The sequence below is a fragment of the Delphinapterus leucas genome, chromosome 7 (genome assembly GCF_059928025.1).
Source record: "Delphinapterus leucas isolate spDelLeu-1000000601 "Yukka" chromosome 7, BTC_Dleu_Yukka2, whole genome shotgun sequence".
Lineage (NCBI taxonomy): Eukaryota > Metazoa > Chordata > Mammalia > Artiodactyla > Monodontidae > Delphinapterus > Delphinapterus leucas.
In genome coordinates, this window is record NC_143135.1 from 50,562,602 (window position 1) to 50,587,579 (window position 24,978).

The 24,978-nt window shown below is 35.8% G+C and overlaps 1 protein-coding gene across 3 annotated transcripts in view; it reads right to left on the reverse strand.

Annotated features, from left to right (window-relative positions):
- FCHSD2 (FCH and double SH3 domains 2) overlaps positions 1-24,978 on the reverse strand; it is a 294,342-nt gene that overhangs the window by 150,864 nt on the left and 118,500 nt on the right. For all 3 annotated transcript variants that reach the window (XM_089915292.1, XM_022593750.3, XM_022593747.3), the window contains exons 4-5: positions 21,702-21,778; positions 9,790-9,934 (exon numbers count right to left, since the gene is read on the reverse strand). In XM_089915292.1, the coding sequence (XP_089771418.1) occupies positions 9,790-9,934; positions 21,702-21,778 (222 nt within the window). The remainder of the gene's footprint in view (positions 1-9,789; positions 9,935-21,701; positions 21,779-24,978) is intronic.

Here is a 24,978-nt window from a genome sequence, read left to right on the forward strand (position 1 = left end):
TTTTTAAGGTTTCACACAGAGTTACTTTATCTTAAAATAGTAAGCTTTAAAAGAACTGACATATAACTCACAAACCCCAGTGGTTTTTAGGATATTCACGAGGTTGTACAACCATTACCTCTGTCTCATTCCAGAACATTTTCATCACCCTAAAAAGAAACCCCATACCCATTAGCAGTCACTCCCATTTCCACCTACCCCCTAGCCCCTGGCAACCACTAATCTACTTTCTGTCTTCATAAATTTCCTATTCCAGACATTCTGTTTAAATGGAATCATATAATACATAGCCTTATACATCTTTTATCACTTTGCATAATGTTTTCAGGGTTCATCTATGTTGTATCATGTACTAATTCTTCATGCCTTTTTATGGCTGAATAATGTTTCATTATATAGACATACTAAAATAGTAAGCTTTTATCTTGCAACAAATCTTTAATTTTTAATAGTCCTTATCATAAACAAATCTCTTATTTACTAAATAATACCGTGACAACCTGACACTCCCATAGAGAAGTGCTAAACATCCCAATAATGCCATGTTTGCATGTGTGAAGAGCTGAAAGAATGCTCCATGGCTACAATTAGATATTAATAACTAGGAACTGGGGCATGGTCTGAAAAAACACAACTGTGTTTAATGGGCAAATGGGATGGATTATTTAAAAGAGGCGTCAGGTGTAAGGTATCTACATTCAAAATGTTCATCCAAAACAATGAAACTTGGCCTCAGAAAACTAATCAATGAAGGGAAGCCCAAGAGTCCCAGGGTGATATTAAGCAATATTAAGAAAGGGTCTGCTAATTTGAATATTTTGAGAGGAAACGAAACACAGTAGGTCAAAGGTTTTCCTGAGGACTGCAAACCATGTGGATAAGATCTCAGTATATTCACACAAAGTGAACACCATGGGTACCTGTACATGAGCACATATGCATGCCCACCTACGTGTGCACACACACACACACAGAAACATAAACACACAGTCACTCACTCCTTATATCCCTACCCTTTAAAGGACATTTATCCTTAGTCTCGGGTAACCAAACATCTTATAGAGATTACTTAATTCATTTTCATTTATAAAAGGTTATTAAATTAAATTACTTTCTATATGTGCCACAATATCAGATGAATTTTGTGGCAGTTCATATCTTTAAAAGGATTTCTCAAAAATCTCATCAGAAAACTCTGGTTGATTCTATTCCTACTTGCTTTTTCCCTTTACATAAGTTTCTAAGATACTGTTTATCAAACAGTATTAGAGATAGCCTGTGTGCACACTGAAGAGATCTCTTGTGATCCTTTCTTCCCTAGCATTCATTAAAACGACAACCAAATGTTTCCATCACCCAGGTGAACTGTTTCAAGTGAGAGTAAGCTGGGTTCTTCTTCAAAGGAAAATGCCTGCACATAACAAAATATCAAACATATTTATTAAATAAAAGTCATCAAACTTAATTTGCAAAGGAACAGGACTTCCTTTCCAACTTTTAAAATAAGTTTCTTCTGTAGAAATCCAATTTTCTGAGGTGGATTAAGTCATATACTTAAAAACAAGCTTAATAATAACTACGTTAAGAAAAGCCTTGATGTGATATATGCCCAGCTCTTTCCCAAGAGTTACCAGCACTGAGCAGACAGAGAAATGGATGTGTAAGTGTACATTAGGGCTAAGGGATCATACAAAACGACAAACTTGGATATTAAAATTCAGGATCCTAGTAAAGAAATTAAAAGTATGATTCCTGAGTATGACAGATACTAGGATAGACAGACTTGCTAATAACTTGAAGGCACGAATAAAAATAAAAGTAACTTGGACCAATACATTGAAGGCCTACAAACTAGTACATCCTCTGACCCAGCAGTCCTGTCCTGGAAATTCATCCTAAGAAAAAAACTTTTGGGACTTCCCCGGTGATCCAGTGGTTAAGATTCCGTGCTTCAGCTGCAGGGGGTGCAGGTTCAATCCCTGGTCAGGGAACTAAGATCCCAAATGCCACACTGTGCGCCCAAAAAGAAAGAAAAAGAAAAAAAAAAAGAAAAGAAAAGAACTTTTAAAAAAGTTAACTTTTATTACCTTAGTGGTAATAAAACAGAAGAATGACTAAATAAAGCAGAGTAAATGAAAAATTTATTCAGAAGTAAAAAATAATAAACATAAAGCTTGTATAGAAACGTTAACAATTAATTAGGAAATAGAGGATGTAGAAAACAGGATATCCTAAAACAAATTATCCATGTATTAATTACAACTACTGTAAAAACTAATTAGGTAAAGGAGTAGGGAACATCTATAAATAGTCTACTGAGGTAAAGAAGTTGTATATATTTTTCTGTAAGCCTATTTAAACATTAAACTCCAAGTATTTTTAAAGGATTGAATACGATTTGGAATTAGGAAGTAGAATATTCAAGTTCTTGCTCAATAATTTACTACCTAAGTCTCTCTAACATTCTTAGCCTCAGTTTCATCATTTGAAAAATAATAATATTTACAAATCTAACAGGTTGTCATGAGAATCAAATGAGACTATAATGGATATGGTAGCTGTTTACAAACTCTAAAGTATCATACAAATGTGAGTCCCAATTATTTCAAGGAAGATAAACTCTAGTATAAATGAGAAAGATATGGATAAAAGCATAGCTAGTTTAATATAAGAACGACAAATGTTAACTAGACTTATTGAGGTGATCATTTTGCAATATACACAAATATCAAATGACTACATTGTACACCTGAAATATGTCAATTTTAACTCAATTTAAAAAAAGAGAATAGATTAAATTTTAAAAAGCCATAGATTATTGTGGCTCTTGTTTTGATTTATAAGCAAATGTCAGCATACGGAAAGTGATTTAGAAAAAGCCATGATATAATTCTCATTATAATCTTCACAATGGTCAGACGCTTTATAGTTGTATCTGAAATTATCCCCAATATTATAAAAGAAAACTGATGAAGTAGAGAAAAATTTAAAAAGAACATGACCATTAAAATGTTACAGAGGGGGGACTTCCTTGGTGGTCCAGTGGTTAAGACTTCACCTTCCAATGCAGGGGGTGTGGGTTCGATCCCTGGACGGGGAGCTAAGATCCCACATGCCTCACGGCCAAAAAACCAAAACATAAAACAGAAGCACTATTGTAACAAATTCAACAAAGACTTCAAAAAAAATTTACAGAGGGGTTAAAATTCAAATATATAAACAATTCATACAACTCAATATCAAAAACACAAACAACCCGATTACAAAAATGGGCAGAAGATGTGAATAGACAATTTTCCAAAGAAGATATACCGATGGCCAATAGGCACATGAAAAGATATTCAAGATCACTAGTCATCAGAAAAATGCAAATCAAAACCACAATGTGATATGACTTCACACCTGTTAGAACAACTATCATCAAAAATACCACAAATAACAAATGTTGGCAAGGATGTGGAGAAAAGGGAACCCTGTACTCTGTTGTTGGGAATGTAAACTGGTGCAGCCACTGTGGCAAACAGTATAAAGGTTCCTCAAAAACCTAAAAGTACAACTACCATATGACCCAGCAATTCCACTCTTGGGTATATGTCCAAAGAAAATGAAAACACTAATTCAAAAAGATACACGCACCTCAATGTTCACAGTAGCATTATCTACAATAGCCAAGATATGGAAGTAACCTAAGTGTCCATCAACAGATGAATGGGTAAAGAAGATGTGGTATATATATATGTACACATACACATGCCACACACACACAATGGAATACTACTCAGCCATTAAAAAGAATGAAAATTTGCCATTTGCAACAACATGGATGGACTTAGAGGGTATTACGCTTAGTGAAATGTCAGACAGAGAAAGACAAAAACTGTATGTTAACATTTATATGTACAATCTAAAAAATAAAACAAACTAGTGAATACAACAAAAAAGAAACAGACTCACAGATATAAAGAACAAACTACTGGTTACCAGTGGGGAGAGAGAAGGGAGCAGGGGCAAGAGAGGGGGTATGGAATTAAGAGGTACAAACAACAATGTATAAAATAAGTAAGCTATAAGGATATATTGTACAGTGTAGGGAATATAGCCAGTACTTTATAATAACTATAAATGAAATATAATCTAGAAAAATTTTGAATCATTATGTTGTACACCTCAAACTTATAAATTTTATATATATTATAAAATTTTATATTATAAATATTATACCTCAATTAGAAAATGTTACTGAGGGAGAATTTTAAGTCAAAATTGGTTGTGATCATGACAGAACAAGTTGTTTTAGACTATCTTCCTATAGTCTAGAAACTGTAAAAGTCAGACAAAAGAGATTTTTAGAAATAGCCAGCATTAAACAACAGCAATACAAGCTGGACTGAAGGGACTGTGATATCTGGAAGAACAGAGCACAGCTAGGTAAGCTCTGCATTTACCTTGACTTTTCTTCTTAGGGCAATTGTTGAATCATGGCACAGAGATGTAAGATATAAACACAAAGTGGTTTTTTACTAGACTATGGAAACAGAGGCTGGAGTTTGTGGATGCCCAAACAGCAGGAACTTGAGAGGCTAGACCTGGAAAGAAGGGTACTACAGAGAAGCAAATCCAAAAATCTGCATGCACTTTCCCTGAGTCATCAGTTGACTTCTAAATGGCATGTGTGTAGTGAAATTCCAACAAATTCAGGAAAGAACAGTAGGTGAAAGACTAATGAGCTGAGCAGTGAACAGAGGGATCAGAGAAGCTACATGATGTTGAGAAGACAAAGGTTGGAGTTCAAGTCTCATCAAAGTAGAAATGCTTTGGTAAGCACCCCAAACTTTCAGGTAAGACCCTAGGAATAAGGACATAAGTGAAATACACCAGACTAAAAAGCCTAAAACCAGACCCTAACACAATCAAGGTGATCTGATAGCATTCTATCTGCCTGCTAGAAAACTTAACTCTCTTTGGAAATAGAAAACATCTTCCAGAGCCTCTATAATTTTTATCCACAGTAGGACTGTGAGGCCTACTAAACCAGTAGACCCAAATAACCAAAAACAAACAAAGAAACAGTAAATGATAAAAAGAGACCTATAGTGATTCAGATAGTGGAATTATGAAACAGAGATTAGGAGTGACACATTTAAGATGATAAAGAAAAAACATGGAGAACTGCACCAGAAACATGGACTCCATTTTTTTTAAATCAAATAAAAATTTCAGAACTGAAAAATATACTGAGATTCCAAAAGATAAGTTTTAAAAGCAAATTAAAAATAGCAGAACAGCATAGTAGAACTATATACAATAGGCAAGACACAAAAACAACCCAAGTGCCCATCAACAGACAACTGGGTTAAGAAGACGTGGCATGTACAGGGAACTTTATTCAATACTCTGTAATGACCTATATGGGAATAGAATCTAAAAAAGAGTGGTTATACATGTATGTATAACTGACTCACTTTGCTGTACAGCAGAAACTAAGACAATATTATAAATCAATTATATTCCAATTAAAAATTTTTTTTAAAAAAGAGGTGGTATACACACACACACGGTGAAATATAATTTAGCCATAAAAAATAATGAAATATTGCCATTTGCAGCAACATGGATGGACCTAGAGAATACCATCCTAAGTGAAGTAAGCCAGAGAAAGACAAATATTGTATGATATCACTTATACGTGGAATCCAAAAAATAATACAAATGAATCTATATACAAAAAGAAACAGACTCACAGATATAGAAAGCAAACTTATGGTTACCAAAGAGAAAAGGGAGGGGAGAAGGGATAAATTAGGAGTATGGGATTAACAGATACAAACTACTATATATAAAATGGTTAAGTAACAAGGATTTACTGGATAGCATAGGGAACTATATTCAATATCTTGTAAAAACTCATAATGGAAAATAATCTGAAGAAAAAATAAAACTGAATCACTTTGCTGTATACCTGAAACTAACAAAACATTGTAAATCAACTCTACTTCAATCAATCAATCAAAACAAATTAAAAGAAAAAAAAGAAATAGAACAGAGTGCTAATTAGCTGCAAGATACCAGTGGAAAACATTCAGACTGAAGTGCAGAGAGAAAAAAGGGTATTAATACAGAAAACGTGGAAAAAGTACAAAAGACATGGACAGACTCAAAAGGCCTAACAGCACAAAAGTCATAACGGGGAGGTAAATGGAATTATACTATTAAAACATTTTTATATTGTTCATAAGGTGCTAAAATACTAATTCACATTAGGCTTTAATGAGTTAATTTAGAGTAAAGTTTGGAGAGCAGTAAAAGTGCCAATTCATGGTAAATTATAGTAAGTCAGAAAGGCATACTGGAATCTCTAAGTTAATTACTAAAAGAATAACAAGGTTATAAAATTAAAAAGCTAATAGAGGAAAATTGATAACAAAAAGTGTAACATTACTCAATGTTACTAATCACCAGGGAAATTGCAAATCAAAACCACAATGAGATATTACCTCATACCTGTTAGAATGGTTATTACCAAAAAAACAAATGACAACAAACACTGACAAGGTTGTAGTGAAACTGGAACTGTTGTGCACTGTTGGTGGGAGTGCAAAATGGTGCAGCTGTTATGGAAAACAGTATGGCGGTTCCTCAAAAAATTAAAAAAGAACTACCATATGATCCAGCAATCCTACTTCTAGGTATTTATCCAAAAGAAGTAAAATCAGGATCTCAAAGAGATATTAGCATTCCCATGTTCACTGCAGCACTATTCACAAAAGTCAAAATATGGAAACAACCAAAATGTGCATCAATGCATGAATGTATTAAAAAATGTGGTATATATATACAATGGAATATTATTCAGCCTTAAAAAAGAAGGAAATCCTATGCATGCAACAACATCGATGAACCTGGAGGACATTATGCTAAATGAAATAAGTCAGTCACAAAAGGACAAATATTGCATGATCCCACTTACATGAAATATCTAAAATAATCAAACTCATGGACGCAAAGAATAGAATTGTAGTTGTCAGGGACTGGAAAAAAAGGAAGGAGGGAGCTGTTAACCAACAGGTACAAAATTTCAGTTATACAAAATGAGCAAGTTCTAGAGATCATCTGTACAAAAATACTGTATTGTACACTTTAAAAATCTGTTAAGAGGGTAGGTCTCATGTTAAGTGTTCTTATCACACTAAAATAAAAAAGAAGAAAATAAAATATAAGATTATCCAAATATAGGCAAAAAAAAAAAAAAGCATGGAGAGGAAGGGTTGGAGAAGTACAGGAAGAAAAATAGATGATTTCTGATCCTATGTGGAGTCAATTTGTTGTAAAGTTTGGGGAGTACAACTGGAGAAGCCAATAGTTGTGGCTATGTGTTGCTTTTCTTGCTCCATTGGGAACCTATCTCAATTTTCCTTTGGCAAATCATCTTTTCCCATTTTTAGTCCATGTAGTTTGCATGAAGACTGTAACCTCTGTAACCCAAGATAAGTTGATGAGCCTTAGTTCTGGTAGTTTTGTTAGTACTTTGGGGAAAGTGGAAAATGTAGGATTGCTAGCTTTGATATTTGTAAATCTAGCACTTTGGGGGGCACCACATAGAGAGAGTTGCTAAAGAATGAAGCCACTGGGGAAAGCAGAGCTAATGGATGGGAAGAAAGACTGAATTCTAATGTCATCATTTGAGGACCTGGATCCACCCCTGCCTGGATTCCATCCATGCTAAAATGTTTAGTTATACATTCTCTTCTTGGCTTAAGCCAGTTTGAAGTAAGTTTCTGTCATTTGTAATTTCAGAGTCCTGACAGGTATGCTCAATATGTACTTAGTGTTTAACAACTGCTTAAACAAATACCATTATTATCAGCTATAATATAAGTTAATTCACAGATATAAGGACTTGTCAAAGCTCACCAAACATTCTTAACATTCTTTGCCCAGGAATGTTAGTTAAATTCAGGTCAGAGAAGAGCACAAATGGTTTTAACTCTTTCAAAATATTCTGATATTGGGACTTCCCTCGTGGTCCAGTGGTTAAGACTCCGCCCTTCCAATGTAGGGGGTGTGGGTTTGATCCCCAGTTGGGGAACTGAAATCCCACATGCCACATGGTGCAACCAAAAAAAAAAAAAATTTCTATACTGAGAAATGTAGAACTTCCAATAATTCAATTACATTTGGTGAATGCATTGGCTATTTGAAACATCGTATTTCCTTCCAGTTAGGATGTAGTATCAACTCTCTACCTGTCTCCCACCCTCTCTCTGCAGGCACTGATGGACATGGACACACACACACACACACACACACACACACACACAATGCTTTTTCTTCCATTAGAAAGCAATGTTCGGTCAGTAGTTTATTCGCTATGTTTGTTTTGAAAGAGATAATTTTGAGCAAAGATAAAACTGAGGCATTCTTAAACAAATATGTTAAAACCCACTGATACTACGTGAGTGCTTGAAAGAGATACATTTAACATATTGATTTCATGCTACTAAAATAATCTTTGGCAAACAAGGAAGATTAGGTTTTTGTTGTTTTTGTTTGTAAAAAAGTAGTGATAATCCAAAGGACAATTAGAATCAAAACAATGGATGGCTTGTGAAATGTTATTTCCTTAAATAATCACTTTAATATTTTCTAAAGTATTAATACTTCTATAAGAAAAATTTAATTGCTTATTAGGCATCATGATAATCTCTAATTTTGTAAAACTGTGTCCTTTCCTAAAAGGACACAATTCAATCACCTACTTTCAATAGCAAGCTTTTCATAAAAATCACATTTAATAACGATTTTTTCTATGAATTTTAAAATTCTGTACAAAGAAACAGATCTATTTAAAAACTTTTATGTAACCTATATAGCTAAACTTTAGAGTAAACCATTTTTGGTAATAAGTTTGCTATATATGGTCAAGATATGGTAACAGGGAAGAGCCAATTTTGACTCCATGTTGGATCTGTTTCTTTGACTTTAACCTTTGCTTTTCGTTGCTTTTGTTATTATAATCATACATAATGGCCTGCCTCGGGGAACCCTGACCCTCTGCCAGAAAGTTAAACTAAAGTGCCTTTGTTCAGCTCACAAGAAGACTGTCTGACCCGGCCCACCTGTGAGTGGCTTCAGAAAAGAAGAAATTAACCCATCCCCTCCCCAATGCTGGCCAAGCCAGGCAAAACTAACACCCCTTTTCACTTTACTTCCTCACCTCTTCCCGCTTTCTGTTCTATAAAAGAAAGTGGTATCCAGACCCTGATAAGATGGTTATTTTGAGACATTAATCTGCCATCTTCTCAGTCTGCCAGCTTTCCGAATAAAGTCGCCATTCCTTACTGGCCTGTACTGTGTGTAGCCAGCATAGCGAGCTTAGACTCAGTAACAATGTGTCAACTTCCTTTAAATTATTATGCAAAATGGGTCAAGTTGAAACTAAGACCAATTTTCTCAAGACTTAGTGGGATTAACAACACTGTAACTATTTTAATATACACCAAACTAAGTAAATCTATTTACTTGAGTTAAGCTGAAAAATATTTGTAAGAAGTGTTTACTGAGCTTTCAGAATGTCCACAGATTCAAATTACACTCACCTTTGTCAGTTAATAAAATACAGTAGTTAGAAGAAACATGTTGAAATCAGAAAATCCATGTTAAAATCAGAAACATTTGGACCATATAGAAAAACTCGAAGTGTACAATGCAATTTAACATAATCTTGCAGATTATAAATGTAGCAGTGAGATATTAAAATGCATACAAGAAAAGAACAAATAGAAACAATACCCTTTTTAGTTGCTGTTCTTTTAGGCTTTTCACTGTCCTTGCAGGCTCAGAAATGAAGTTTTTATAGTTTTCACATATATTGATCCGAGACTGGGCTACCTGCATTGTTCCCTCGAGAAAAGATTTCCAAACAGGATACATGCTCCTAAATTCAAAGAGGGACAGAAAAGTATTAGGCAGAGGAAAGGAAGAATAAGTTGTCTAACCTTTTGCTCACTGGCTAGCACTGACAAAATAAATGTTTTCTTTATAGTTTAAAGTGTATTTATATTGGTTCATAGGTAGTAGTATTTTTAGCATATATAACAAGTAGAAACTTGGAATACACTCTATTCCTCTATAGCTTGACAATGGGCTATTTTGATTCACTAGCTGTTCTTGATACTGGAGTAAACTGATACAAGGATTACAATTCTAGACAAAGCTAACACTATAAAAATTAGTGAATACTTCAGACTTTCCAGGCCTTTCACTGTTTCAGGAGTATCATTATGAATATCAAGTTTCATTATTTCATTATGCTATTTTCCTGATTTTACAGATGAGGTAACTGAGGCTCAGATAGATTTAGAGCAGCAGTCCCCAACCTTTTTGGCACCAGGGACTGGTTTTATGGAAGACAATTTTTCCACAGACGGGGGGCGAGAGGGGGGAATATGGTTTAGACGGTAATGCGAGCAATGGTTCAGGTGGTAATGTGATCGACAGGGAGCAGCAGATGAAGCTCTGCTAGCTCGCCCGCCCGCCGCTCACCTCCTGCTGTGTGGCCCGGTGATGGTGGGGGGACCGCTGATTTAGAGGATCACTCTAGATCACAATAGAGTGTGGCAATACTGAGATACAGACGAATACCTCTAAAGTACATTTTCTTTCAACTATATTATATTGCTCTCTTACATAAACTGATGTGCTGGAAAAAAAATCATGAACAACTGCTTATGTTCTTGAGAAGTCTATTTGTTAGAGAAAAGAAGTCTATGGTATCATTGCTCTACATCTGTTTCTCTGTTGTAATAATGCTTCGCCAGCATCACGTTGCAGCCTGGAGTCATTCCAAGCAAGTCCCATCACCTTTACTTGATAAATGTGCTCTCAGAAATCTTTTGGTAAAGTCAAAGAATTATTCATCCTTTGCTTTCTGTAGCCAACTTCCTTTTCAAACCTTCTCTTCTGCTTTGCTAAATGCCTTAGTCAGTCCCAATATGCTCCTAAACTAGTTATAAACATATTTTATAACTTACCATAACAATGAATGGTACCTTGTTAAAAAGAGATACTTGCACTGATAGATTATAATATCCATCTCCTAAGATTTCCCTTCTTGTGTCACGTGGATTTCCTACTATAGCAATGTATGGGACCGTGTGTTACATAAAATGCTAGCTGTGGGTCAATGGATGACAGTGTGAAAACAAGAAAAAGAAAATTTGCCTGGGTCTCCATCCTACTTGGAACTAAAAAAAACTTGAAACTGCACTTCTCAACCAAGGGAATAGTTTGTGTAATGGATTAGTAGCTTGTAATACACCAAATACATCAGTTTTGATGGAAATATTCACTTATTTAAGCAGAGGTATATTACTTTCCCTTTGGAAAAAAGAGTCAGTGTGTTGTGCCACCAAAAACTGTCAGCATAAAAGCAATGATGGGCTTAAGAAGAGCAAAATGAATACAAGTAATAAATGTTAACTAAACCTATTGTGGTAATCATTTTATCAATATATGTAAATCAAACCGTCATGTTGTACATCTCAAACTTATACAGTGATATATGTCAATCATTTTTCAATAAAACTGGAATAAAAACCCAGCAAAATTAATGTCCTCCATGACCTTACTGTATGACTACCAATGGAATCTAGAATGTAAACTTACCACAGAACCTCCTAAGCAGTCCAGATAATTGATTTTCTCAGAGAATGCACCGAGAGAAAAATTCAGTACTATGTTTTGCAATTATTAATTTATACTTAATACACATTTTTAAATCATAATGAAAATGAGCAAGGACAATTATGAATTGTAATCCGAAGGAAGGAAGGAATAAAGGAAAGAAGGAAGGACAGAGGAGGGGAATAAGGAGGAAACTATGCTCGTCCCTTAGGTAGCACCCTTTTCCTTTTACCTCTTCATCTAGTTGACTGTTGCTCAACCTTCAAACCTCAACTTAAACGTAACTTCCTCAGGGAAGTCTCAGGATCACCACCAAGCCAATGCACAGACTCAATCAAGTCCCTCCCTGTTATTTGTTCACATGGTTCTAGCACTATTCCTTCAATTATAAATATTTTTATGTTAATTGTTAATGTTTGTCCCTCTCACTATAGTAAAAGTTTCATAAAGGGTACATGTCTTTCTCACAATTGTATTGCTATTTCTAGGGCCTAGCACATGGCCTAACCATTAGAAAGGTTATAATCAGTATGTGTTGAATGAAAAAAAATGAATGAATGGATGAATGTATAAATTATGAGGACTGTACAACAAAAAGAAAAATCCTTTCATTACAGAGTTTAAAAAGAGATCTTTAGAGACTAGCAGACAAATAAATAGCAGGCAAACATATTCACAACAATGACACACCATGAAACTCACGAAATTCGGTTACCAGTCAGTCAGAAGACCTGGGTTCAAGTTCTAGTTTAACCAATATAATCGTATGTAGCACATCTCACTATACTTTCATTTCCTCAACTGGCAAATGGAAAAATAACAAAAATACCAGCACCATGCACCTCACAGGGATATTTTAACAATTAAATGAAAATGATGTGAAAATTCTTGCCACACAGATTCTTTTAAATGAATAAATAGTAATAGTCACAGAATTGTAGAAGAAATAGAAGTACTTCTTGTTAACACAATAGTGGTAGGTCCAATGGCAGTGGTGTTTTTCATTCCAATTGTGAAAAAATAATAATGGGTTATAGAGTGATTTTCTAAAAATTTTATTTCACTAGGCTTCATATATATAATTTTGAAACATAAGGAAATGTATCAAGCATTTATGGTATTTTGTTATTCTGCTCAGGTCAGGAAATGAGGCTCAAAATTATATAAGACAAGAAGAAAATTCTTTTAAGAACCTATCTCATGCTAGGCACTATGTCATGTATTTTACATCTGTCATATCATTTAATCCTCATGACAACTTTGTAAAGTAGGCATTATCCTCATTTTGCAGAGGAGAAAAAGTAAGGCTTGGAGAGGTTTTGAAATTTTTCTACAGCTATTCACCAGGAAATAGTACTCTCATGGTCATAACCTAAACTTTGCCATTAACAATAACTACCCCTCTGTTCTAATACCAATTTAATCATCTAATCTCTGACCAACACCTCTTGTTTCCACTCACTCCCTTTAGGATTCTCACTTCAACAATTATTCAACCCTATCAGAACCCACAATCCATTTCATCCTACCTCCTTTCCACTGTCTTTCACTCCCTCTCATAATCTCCCTTTACAGCTCCTTACCCTGCCTAGATTTCATGGTCCACCATTATGATCACCCACTAATGTACACCCTAGCTGAGCACGGGCTTTCTCTAGTTGTGGCGAGTGGGGGCCACTCTTGGTTGCGGTGCGTGGGCTTCCCCTTGCGGTGGCTTCTCTTGTTGTGGAGCTCAGAGTCTAGGCACGCGGGCTTCAGTAGTTGTGGCACGCGGGCTTCAGCAGTTGCGGCACATGGGCTCAGTAGTTGTGGCACATGGGCTCTAGAGCGCAGGCTCAGTAGTTGTGGCACACAGTCTTAGTTGTTCCATGGCATGTGGGATCTTCCCGGACCAGGAATCAAACCTGTGTCCCCTGCCTTCGCAGGCAGATTCCCATCCACCGCGCCACCAGGGAAGTCCTCTTTCGGTCATTATAATCTACAAATTCCAAACTTGGTTAAATCCAAAATTCTGTTTACACCATACCAATGCCTGTGCAATAGAACGTTGCTGGAGTAAACAATAATCATGCTGCCTAGTCTCACTTTCAACTGACGTCAAATAATCCCTTAGTGCCCCCCAGCGATCCTACTATATTCCCCTAATCCACTTATTTGCTCACTCTTCTAGATAATTATTTCCCACCTTTTCCTCTCATCTCAAACCTCTAATATGACCACACTTTCAGCTGATAATGAAGTATGAAGATAATGTCCACATGCTCCCTCCACATCTACCTATCTCCCTGCTTTTGCACCTATACACTGTGTCATCCCTCTTTTTACTCCAATGAATTACCTGTGCTCTGAAGGCCAATCCTTCACATCTGTATATATAACCTCTAACTCAACAGCAATCCAGTAATTGTGCTTTCTCCTACAATATCAACTTTTCCCTCTCTACTGGATCATACTCATATAATGTCTTGCATCTTAAAAAAAAAAAAAAGCCCTCCATCAACCCTCCATTTCTCTCCAGCTACCACCCCAATGTCTGCTCCCTTTAACAGCAAAACTCCTCAAAAGAAATGTCTGAAATTACTGTTTCCACTTCTCCTCCTGGTCACTCTTGATTCAATTCAAATAAGGTTTTAGCATCCACCATTCTGAAATTACTTGTCAAGGTCATCAAAGATCTCCCTGTGGCTAATCCCAATAGTCAATTCAAGCTTTGGGCCTATTATTCAGTCTATCAGCAGTACTGACCTAGTTTATCCTTCTTGAAATGTTATCTTTACTTGGCTTCTAGGATAGCTCTCTCTCTTGGTCTAGCCTTATCTCACTAGCCACAATTTAGGCTCCTTTGCTAGTTCCTCTTCATCTCATTGCCCTGTAAATGCTAGAGTGTCCCCACAGTCAGCTTCTTCTCTTTACACTCCTTAGATAAGCTCATGCAGTCTCAAGGCTTTAAATACTGTCACTATGCTGACTATTCCTGAATTTTTAATTCAGACATCTTCCCTAACCCCTCAGTTGCCTATTTAACATATCCAACTTGGATATTTAGTAGGTATCTTAAAACTAACATGTCCAAAAACAAATTCTTGATTTCCCTAAAACCTGTTCTGTTAATCTATTCCATCTCATTGACAGCTACTCAAACCTCTAGTTGTTCAAGCCCAAACCCCTAGAATCATCATTGATTCCTCCTTTTATTTCTCATATTCCACATCTGATTCACCAAGAAATACTGTTCACTAGACTTTAAAAATATAATGGAATCTGATTACTGTCTATCTCTTCCACTGCTACTACCCTGGTTTCAGCCACCATTATCTCATGCCTGGATTACTATAATAGCCTAAATGACCTCTCTCTGATTTTGCTCTTGTCTCCCTAAAGTCTAGGCTCTACACAGTATATCCACTGCAGTGCCAACCACTTCTTGGTACTCTGTTTTCTTTTAACTATGCTTACTGTCCTTATCACCAAGTGACAATGTTTAATTACTCATATGCTTATTGTCTTGTCTTCTTTCACCAGAATGAAGACTCCATGCAGCAGAAGCTTTGTTTTATTCACTCTTGTATCCTCAGCACCTAGAACAGGGTCTGGCACAGCAAGCACTCATTCAATATATATTTATAGGAGGAAGGAGAGGAGGGAATGATGGAGATTAGATTCAAACCCAGATCTGTCTGGCTCCCAAACCTCTGCTCTTCTGCTGACATAAGACTGTTCTAGGTCCAGCATTACTATTAAAGAATTTTTAAAAAGAGTCTCTTCACTTTAAAAAAGGTGTATACTAAATTCTTTGTGTATGTCTTACACAATGTGTGCCTCTTATCTCCTGTACCATTATTATTTTTTGTTAAAATGACTCACCTTTTAAACTAAAATATATGTATCTTACTACTTCATATTCCACTCTAATTGAAAAATAAAACTTGCCATAATAATTAAGTTTTAATTAGTAAAATTCAAAAATATTGATCCATATACCACCTAAAATCTCGCTGTGAACTATTTCTCATATGACTATTACACTGGAAAACAGAGAAAACCTTATCAGGGAAAATTTTTATTATGAAATAAACCAACAAATTTATTTTGACTGTAGTGGTGGTCACACGAATCTACATATGTGATAAAACACCACAGAACTTAATATGCATACACTTACATACACACAAATAAGTACATATAAAACTGGTGAATTCTAAATTAGATTGGTGGATCGTATCAATATCAATTTCCTGGTTGTGATGTTGTATTATAGTTATGCAAGTTATTACTACTGGGGGAACTGGGTGAAGAGTATAAGAACACTCTTTGTATTATTTCTTAAAACTGCACATGAATCTATAATTTTTTTTTAAGTAAAAACAAAAGTTTAACAAACAAAAATCACAGATCTACCCTTGGCCTGGAATACAGCACCACACATCAAGGGGACTCTAGAAAATGTGACAAGTTAAATTCATAATCTAAGATTAAGTTACATAGTGACTGATAAGAGGAGAAAGTATGGTGTTTAATAAATAAGTGTTCATGTATTGCTGTTTTTGGTAGTAGGAAGGGAGACTATCCTCAGCCTAGGTAACAGAAGTAAAGGCAGGGAGAATGACTGATATCAGTCCAGCTGAGGTGTGATAAGAACTGCAGTACAACTGCAGCTTAAGGTGCCCAAGGGTTGGGGAACCAAGCATGAAAAAAGGAGAAATGGCCAGAAAGGAGCAAAGAAAGGTCATTTGGGGTCAGGATTCTTCCTGGCTTTTGATATCATAAAAAAAAAATTTCTTTAATTTCATACTATTAGCAAGGAGAAACAATAGAAGATTTTCAAGTAGGGGATGAGAGTAGGCCTATTTTACAAAGACATACAGACGTACAGGTTGGTGGTACTGTGGCAATGAAATTGTGAAGGGGAGAGATCACAGACAAAGAAGCAGCTACTTAACATTCCTAACAGAAGATGAGGTCTGAAAAGAAGTCACAGTTGGAGGCAGCTGACTTGTTGGTTCCCAAGCTGAAGAGTTAATAAAAACACAGATCATTACTAGTTAATAGGCAATATTTAAAGATAGAAATATAGATAAGATTACTTAAAACAGTCACAACAGAGCTGAGGGAACTCCAAGAAATATTTACATAGAAAGGACTTGCTATGGTCTGAATGCTTGTGGTCCCCTGAAATTCGTATGTGGAAATCCTAATCCCCAAAGGTGATGATGGTATTAGGAGGTGAGGCTTTGCAGAGGTGAAGGCAGAATAGTGCCGTTATAAAAGAGACCCCACAGAGCTCCCAAACCCCTTCTACCAAGTAAGGGCACAGCTAAAAGTTGAAAAGTCTGCAACTCAGAAGAGGGACTTCACCAGAACCTGACCATGCCGGCATCTTTGTCTTGGACTTCAGTCTCAAGAACTGTGAGAAATAAATTTCTCTTACTTATAAGCCACCCAGTCTGTGGTATTTTGTTACAGCAGCCTGAACAGACTAAGACAGGACTGAAAAACCTGTCCTCAAAGATTAAAAAAAAAAAAAAAAAAGGTCTTAGAGAAAGTATTATTACAGAAGTCTAGTTTCCAGGCAAACGGGGGTGGGTTTAATGGCATTAAATGGTGCATGTATCATCAGACTGGCAAAAATTTTCAAAGATTGACCATGTGCCCTGTTGGTAAAAAAAAGAAATGGGTAGTTTCAAATCAAATTTGAAGACATGTAAAATATACTAAGACAGAGTTTATGAAGGTTAATTTATAGTTTCACATTTTAAATGTATAAACCCTTTGACCCAGCATGTTCCCCTCTAAGAATTAACCCTATAGATATACTTTCACAATGCACAAAGATATAACTATATGCATACGTGAGTTATCCACTGCAGCATTATTTGCAATAGTAATTAACTACCAACAGAGAAATGGATAACAAACTATAATTTACCCACACTATGGCACTAACATAGCCATTAAAAAGAAGAGGGAACCTGAACAAACCGACTTGAAGGGACATCTAAAATAGACTCCTTAGAAAAGGGAACCCTCATACACTGTTGGTGGGAATGTAAACTGGGCAGTCACTATGGAAAAGAGTATGGAGGTTCCTTAAAAAACTAAAAATAGAGTTACTATATGATCCAGCAATCCCACTCCTGGGCATATATCCGGAAAAGATGAAAACTCTAATTCAAAAAGATACATGCACTCCAATGTTTGCAGTGGTACTATTTATAATAGCCAAGACATGGAAGCAACCTAAGTGTCTATTAACGGATAAGTGGATAAAGAAGATGTGATTGATACACACACACACACACACACACACACACACACACACACACACACACACACAATGGAATGTTACTCAGCCATTAAAAAGGATGAAATATTGCCATTTGCAGCAACATGGATGGACCTAGGGATTATCATACAGAGTGAAGTAGGCCAGACAGAGAAAGACAAATACTACATGATATCACTTATATGTGGAATCCAAAAAATAATACAAATGAACTTATTTACAAAACAGAAACAGACTCACAGACAGAGAAAACAGACTTCTGGTTACCGAAAGGGAAAGAGGAGGGGGAGGGATAAATTAAGAGTAGGGGATTAACAGATACATACCACTATATATAAAATAGATAAACAATAAGGATTTACTGTATAGCACAGGGAACTACATTCAATATCTAGTAATAACCTATAATGGAAAAGAATCAGAAAAAAATATATGTATGTGTAACTGAAGAATCACTTTGCTGTACACCTGAAACTAACATAACACTGTAAATCAACCATATTTAAATAAAAATAAATAAATAAAAAATAAAGTAAAATAGACTCCTTAGGTGTGTATATGGAAGGTGTATGTGTGGAGGGAATTACAAAAGCATATGTATATAATAATTCTAGTTCTGTTAAAAGCAGCACAACTGTTTATGTTCATGTATGCACTGCACAGGAAAAATATGGAAGAAAAGACCACATACTTCTAACAGCAATTACTCTAGTAGAAATGTGAATGGAAGATGCTTGGCAAAGAGGATGAGGTACACTTTATACTCTGTTACACATTCAACAAGCATGCATTATTTGGGTAAGAATTTTTAAATTAACAATACAAATATAAACACAAAAAAGTTAAAGGGAAATTTTAATTGACTGGAGCTGAAATAAACTCCTAATAAACAAACAAAAAATGGCAACTGCCATTCTCACCCTCAATCCTGATCTACTGTCTTTTTTCACTATGGCACCACCATCCTCTCAGCTGCCTAAGTTAAAAAACCTGGGAGTCATTCTACAACCCTTCCTCTCCCTCCCTCTACTTCGTCCTTCAGTTAGTAAATATTTATCAAATGCTTTCTATGTTCCAAGAACTATTTTAGATACTGAGAAAACTACTTTATAGTTTGACAGTTACAGAAAACTGTTTGTAGTCTGTCTCAGAACAAATTTGACAAACACAAAAACAAAACTGCCAAATCAATAGCAAGTCCTCTAGCTTCAGTTTTCTAAATATCTCTGAAATCTGCCCCACAGCCTAATTTCTACTATAATTTTCATGGTTCAAATAAGAAATGATGAGGGATTAAATTCCTGCAATTCTATTCTTTCTGAATTCTTCCTCATATCCCTTTAGTCCACCTTCATACAGTTACTAAAGTATGTTGAACTTGTCACTCCTCTTATGGAAATTCTTTGATGGTTCTGTTATCTTCTGAATAAAAAAGAAACTCTGTGATATGCAAAGTCCTTCATGATGCCTATCTAGGTATCCTCCAGGTCCACCACTCCTCTTACCCTCCAACCCATACACACTTCATTGCTACCTAACATTCATATTTTCTCATGTCTCCCTGCATTTAAGGTGTTACTTCTGCTTAGAATTCCTTCTGCCCAGTGCTGACAAACTCCTGCACATCCTTTAAGACTCAGCTCTAGAAGCCTAGGTTTTCCTCTACAGTCCCAATGCACCTCTACTACTACCCAATATCGCAACTGTTTATAGTGGCTATCTCCTTTAAGCTCCTTAACAACAGGCACCATACCTTCTACTCTCTTTAATCCTGAAGTCTACTTTAACAACTAGCATGTAAGTAGATATTTCACATCTATCTCATAAATAAAGAATGAATGAGGGACTCCCCTAATGGTGTAGTAGTTAAGAATCCACCTGCCAATGCAGGGGACAGGGGTTCGACCCTGGGAAGATCCCACATGCTGCGGAGCAACTAAGCCTGTGTGCCACAACTACTGAGCCTGCGCTCTAGAGACCACGAGCCACAACTACTGAGCCCGCATGCCACAACTACTGAAGCCCATGCGCCTAGAGCCCATGCTCCACAACAAGAGAAGCCACCGCAGTGAGAAGACCACACACCACAATGAAGAGTAGCCCCCACTCACCGCAATTAGAGAAAGCCTGTGTGCAGCAACAATGACCCAATGCAGCCAAAAATAAATTAATTAATTAATTAATAAAAAAAGAATGAAAAAAGAAAGAATGAATGAATAAATGACTGAGTGTTTACATAGCTGTGTGACCTTGAGTAAAGCATACAACCCAAGACTTAGTTTCCTCATATATAAAAAGGGGATAATCATATGTACCTCACAGGTTTGATTATCACGTTTTGATAATCAAGGGAGATAAAGTTCCTAGCATAGTATCTGGTATACAGTAAATATTTAGTAAAAGTTGGCTTAACATACTTTTAAAAATTAGGTTGCATAAGCTAGCCTGGGAGCAGAACCTTATCCTTATTTCTTTGGTAACCTGCATCCTGAATTTCAAACAAACTTGGAATAGAACCTATCTGTAAGTTGGAGTCCTTCTTTACTCTCTAGCAACCAGTCTCTTCCTTGTCAGGCTTTCCTCATGCCAGCAATACTGAACATATCATTCTCACTTTCACCTCAAGGCTTTGCTCTGCTTTGTCTCTTTCGCCTAGGGTTTCATCTCCTCTCTTTTCCCCCCTTAGCTGAACTTTGTAGATACTGAAAAGTCCACAAGAAAATTCCTATATTTATTTCCTGTTTTGCTTTATTATTCCATATTGCAACTACAGATGTATTATTTATAGCTATCATGCCACCTTCCAAGTTATCAGTCTTGCAACTGTGAAGAACTATTAAGGTTTCTTGTGTATCCTGCAGTTTTCCATCTCCATTAAGAGATTACCTGATGATCCAGCAACTTGATTTCATATTCAGATTCCAAACCACACACTTCAATACTGAGTTCTTAATTACCCTGAATTCTCTGCTATTGTTTCATGAGTAATAATTAGTCTTAACTTCAACCAGACTGCAAGCTCTGAAATCCTGTCTTTGACTTCTGGTTCCCTCAACACTAAGGACAGTCTTGAGCACAAAAGCTAATAAATACTTCCAAATTAACTGCAAAAAAGACACCAAATTCTAAACAAAATTATAAATATTTTAAAGACATCTGCATGAAGACACAATTTATATTCCATTGTTGTCTACCTTCTTTAAAATTTGTATGTGGGATATTGACTAATCAATTTCTAGATACCTTGTGGGTGTGTCTGTATACTATGTATATATACATATATATAAAATATATATAATTTAGAAACTCTTTTCCCCTAGGCTCACAGAACCCTATCTTTCCAAATGTAGGATTTGTTTCAGAAGTAAAGAATCAATAATCATGATAGAAATTACAATCTTGTTTCATTATTGTTGTGATAATGTGTTTCATTTATAGGACACTGAGGAAACAATTTGTGTTCCATTGTCATCTATCTGCTTTAAATTCCTTATGTGGGTATCAGTTAAACAAAATGGAATCTTGGCTTAAGACATATGAAAATGATCTATTTCATATACAATATATATGTTGTAGAACATTAACATTGTCTGATAATTTTGATATTATATCTAAAAACACAGCAGAGGAAAGAAGCAATTTTTAAAAAAACTGGAGTCTATGTTGTATATATGTGACATGGCTCTGTGTGAAACCAGTTTTAAAGAAAATGGGCAAGAGCTACTTATTAAGTTACCTGTAATCATTCCGATCATCAGCTTTTATTCCAGGCCAATCTCTCTTCAGATATTGACTAGCCAACTTCTGGATACCCTGTTAAAAAATACATATTTAATATAATAAAATATAATATAAATTATAAAATAAGTATTGTGCTATAAAGGAAGCTCTTTTCCTTAAAATACATTACTTAGCAAATCCCATCTTTCCATATATAAATTTAATTCAGAAGTAAAGAACCAATGATAAATGGTAGAACACCATAACTTGCTTCATTATTTTCAAAGTCTTCTCTTGTCCTCATTTTTAGGAAAAAGGTGAGTATAAAGATGAGAAAATTGAAACTTAATTGAAATGCTTTCCACGTCACCAAACTATGTGACCAGCCATAAAAACGAACTACCCCGGTATATCACAGGGAACACAGCTGTCCACCTCCACAGAGCTCTGATTACTCAGCTTGACATCTCAATTTTCCATCACTCCTCTGCTGCGGCATATACTGCATTTCTGAATCCCAGCAGTCAAACTCATATACCAGGAAAGACTACAACACATTCAATTTGGAGCAGACAGATAAACACTGGCTGGTAAAATTAATGGACAAACCTTGTTGCTATTCCATACTAGTAATTTTCAAGACAGACTTTAAGAATTTTTTTCTTTTTAAATAATACCATGGCACAAATCACTTAAAATGAAAAAATTAGTTTCACAAAGAAATACTTATTGTTATCCATACAAACATGAACCTGGACAAAACAGAGTATCCATAATAGGTACAGGATTTTATTGGCAAGGTTAAACTACTCACTCTGAATATAGAACATACTACTTTTAGAAGGAAACATATGCGGTTCCCTAACACTGTAACAGGGTCCAATGTAATGGATCAGAAATCATTAACTTTGGGATATTCATCTCTATATATGCAACTTTAAAAAGAACAAATAAAATGCTGAGATGAAGAACAATCACATTAACTGACTGCCTACTTTAAGCAGAAGCTGCTCAAGTAAAATCAGTGGTGCATTCTATACATGGTACCTTTCTACTAAGGTCTGCTGCCAAATCAATTTGGCTTAATTAAATCCATTGTTGAATGTTTCTGTTTACCATTATTTCAATGAGCCCAAAGGGTAGCAGGAACTACAGAGAAGCTCCTTTGAATCTCGAGTTCCTTTTGAATTTGGCAATAGTTTGGTTTCACTATTTTCAGGTCCTATGTATTCTGAAAACTCACATATAACTGCATATCCACAATACTTCCACTTACATACCTTGCACTTTGGGGAATACAATTACTTAGTCTTCCCTGAATACGTACAGAATTTTTTTTCACTTCTGTACCTTGTTCACACCGTTCTTTATTTGTATGAAATCTCTTCCCACCACTCCCATTCCTACCAGCGGAGTTCTTGCTGCCCCTCCTTTAAACTGATTTTTAAATTTCCGAACACAAAATATTCAAAAGTATATAAAGAAAAATGTGGAAAGTTTAAATGTCTAAGTGTTTGGTTTCATTTCATTAAAAGAGAATAGTTTAGGGCTTCCCTGGTGGCGCAGTGGTTGGGAGTCCGCCTGCCGATGCAGGGGACACGGGTTCGTGCCCCGGTCCGGGAGGATCCCACATGCCGCGGAGCGGCTGGGCCCGTGGGCCATGGCCGCTGAGCCTGCGCGTCCGGAGCCTGTGCTCCGCAGCGGGAGAGGCTGTAGCAGTGGGAGGCCTGTGTACCGCCATAAAAAAAAAAAAAAAAAGAGAGAGAATAGTTTATCATTATTTCTGCATTTATTAGCTTGAATTCTTTTTTAAAGAACTATCCCTCCTGGACTGTTTGGGTATGCTGAGGTACAGTTCTCAGAGGAAAGGCAAGATAAATACTTGGCTGTCCAGTTTTGGTCCAAAAGTGAACAATGAATTTTTAAAGTAACATTATGAACTCACATATTTTGAATAATGGATGTGTTTCAATCTACTGCAGTCACAATTCTCTTGATGCTCCAAATGCTACATCTGTGGTCAGTGGGAGCTCCTCCAAGTTGGCTCCCATATCATGACCCCAATAGACTTTAATAATTTCTTTGTTTTCTTTTACAGTCCCTATTCCAGATCTGCAGTAAGCTAGTTTTCCAAGGAATTCTGATTACTTTCAGAGAGAAACCATATTTACAGACCACAATCTAGGTACTTCCTTATCCTTTTGGTCTTACTTTGTATCTTTCTCTAAAAGGGCTTTCCGAATCACTGTATACAAAGTAGCTCACCCTTCAGTCAGTTGCTCTCTCTCTCATCAGCCTACTGTATTCATAACCCTTATACATTGTTACTGTCTGGTTTAAATATGCTTTGCCTATTTGCTGACTATAAGCTCCATCAGGTACAGATCTTGTCTTTTTCTTTCTTTCTTTTTTTTTTTTAATCACTATGTCTCCAGGCTATAGCAAAGAGCCTAGTATTTAGCTGATAGCAACAATGTTCCCTGATTGCACGAATAAATGCCACCTACATTATTCCATTTCTAATGTATAATACTCAAACTCCTTTTGTGTTTTTGCCATTCTGAGTTAGAAATGTTCCCTAATTTTCATATACTCAAATAAAAAAAAAACATGTATCAGATTTCTAAGATTATGACCAGATGGTTTTTATACAATAAATAAATAAGTTCCTTAGTAAAATTATAGTCAAATTTGACCATGTCCATTACTGAAAGGGAACATATGTGTAAGATACTCTGAAGCAATGAAAAAAGTTTATTCCATATTTAGAAGGCAGTACATATTAATTTTTATGAAGATTCAAGTAAGATCCCTGAATTCAAAGAACTCATAATATGTAGACAAGAATAGGAAGCATACAGCATAAAATGGGAGGCAACGGATGGGTTGCCAAATAAGTGGCAATATGTGATACAAGTACCCAGAGGAGGAAAGGATCATCTGATATGTTCTTAACAAATTTACATCTCAATAATATGATAGTGATTTTTTCAGTTTAATAACTGCTAAAGTGGTTGCAGAACAATTTTTATAGAACATGGGATATGATAGGAGCCTCAGATTATGAGAAGGACTAAGAGGGCAGAATGACAGCACTGTAAATTTATATAAAACAAGTGAACTTACTAACGAGCATCTCAACACACTTATTTCTCTTAATTCTGTTAGTCCCTGTTATAACTACAGAGAAATTGGACGCTTAGAACATACAAAATTTACTTAAAGTCACAGTTAAGTTTGAATTAGAATCTAGTTAAGTTTGAATTAGAATCCCTAGTTATCATTCTAAATCT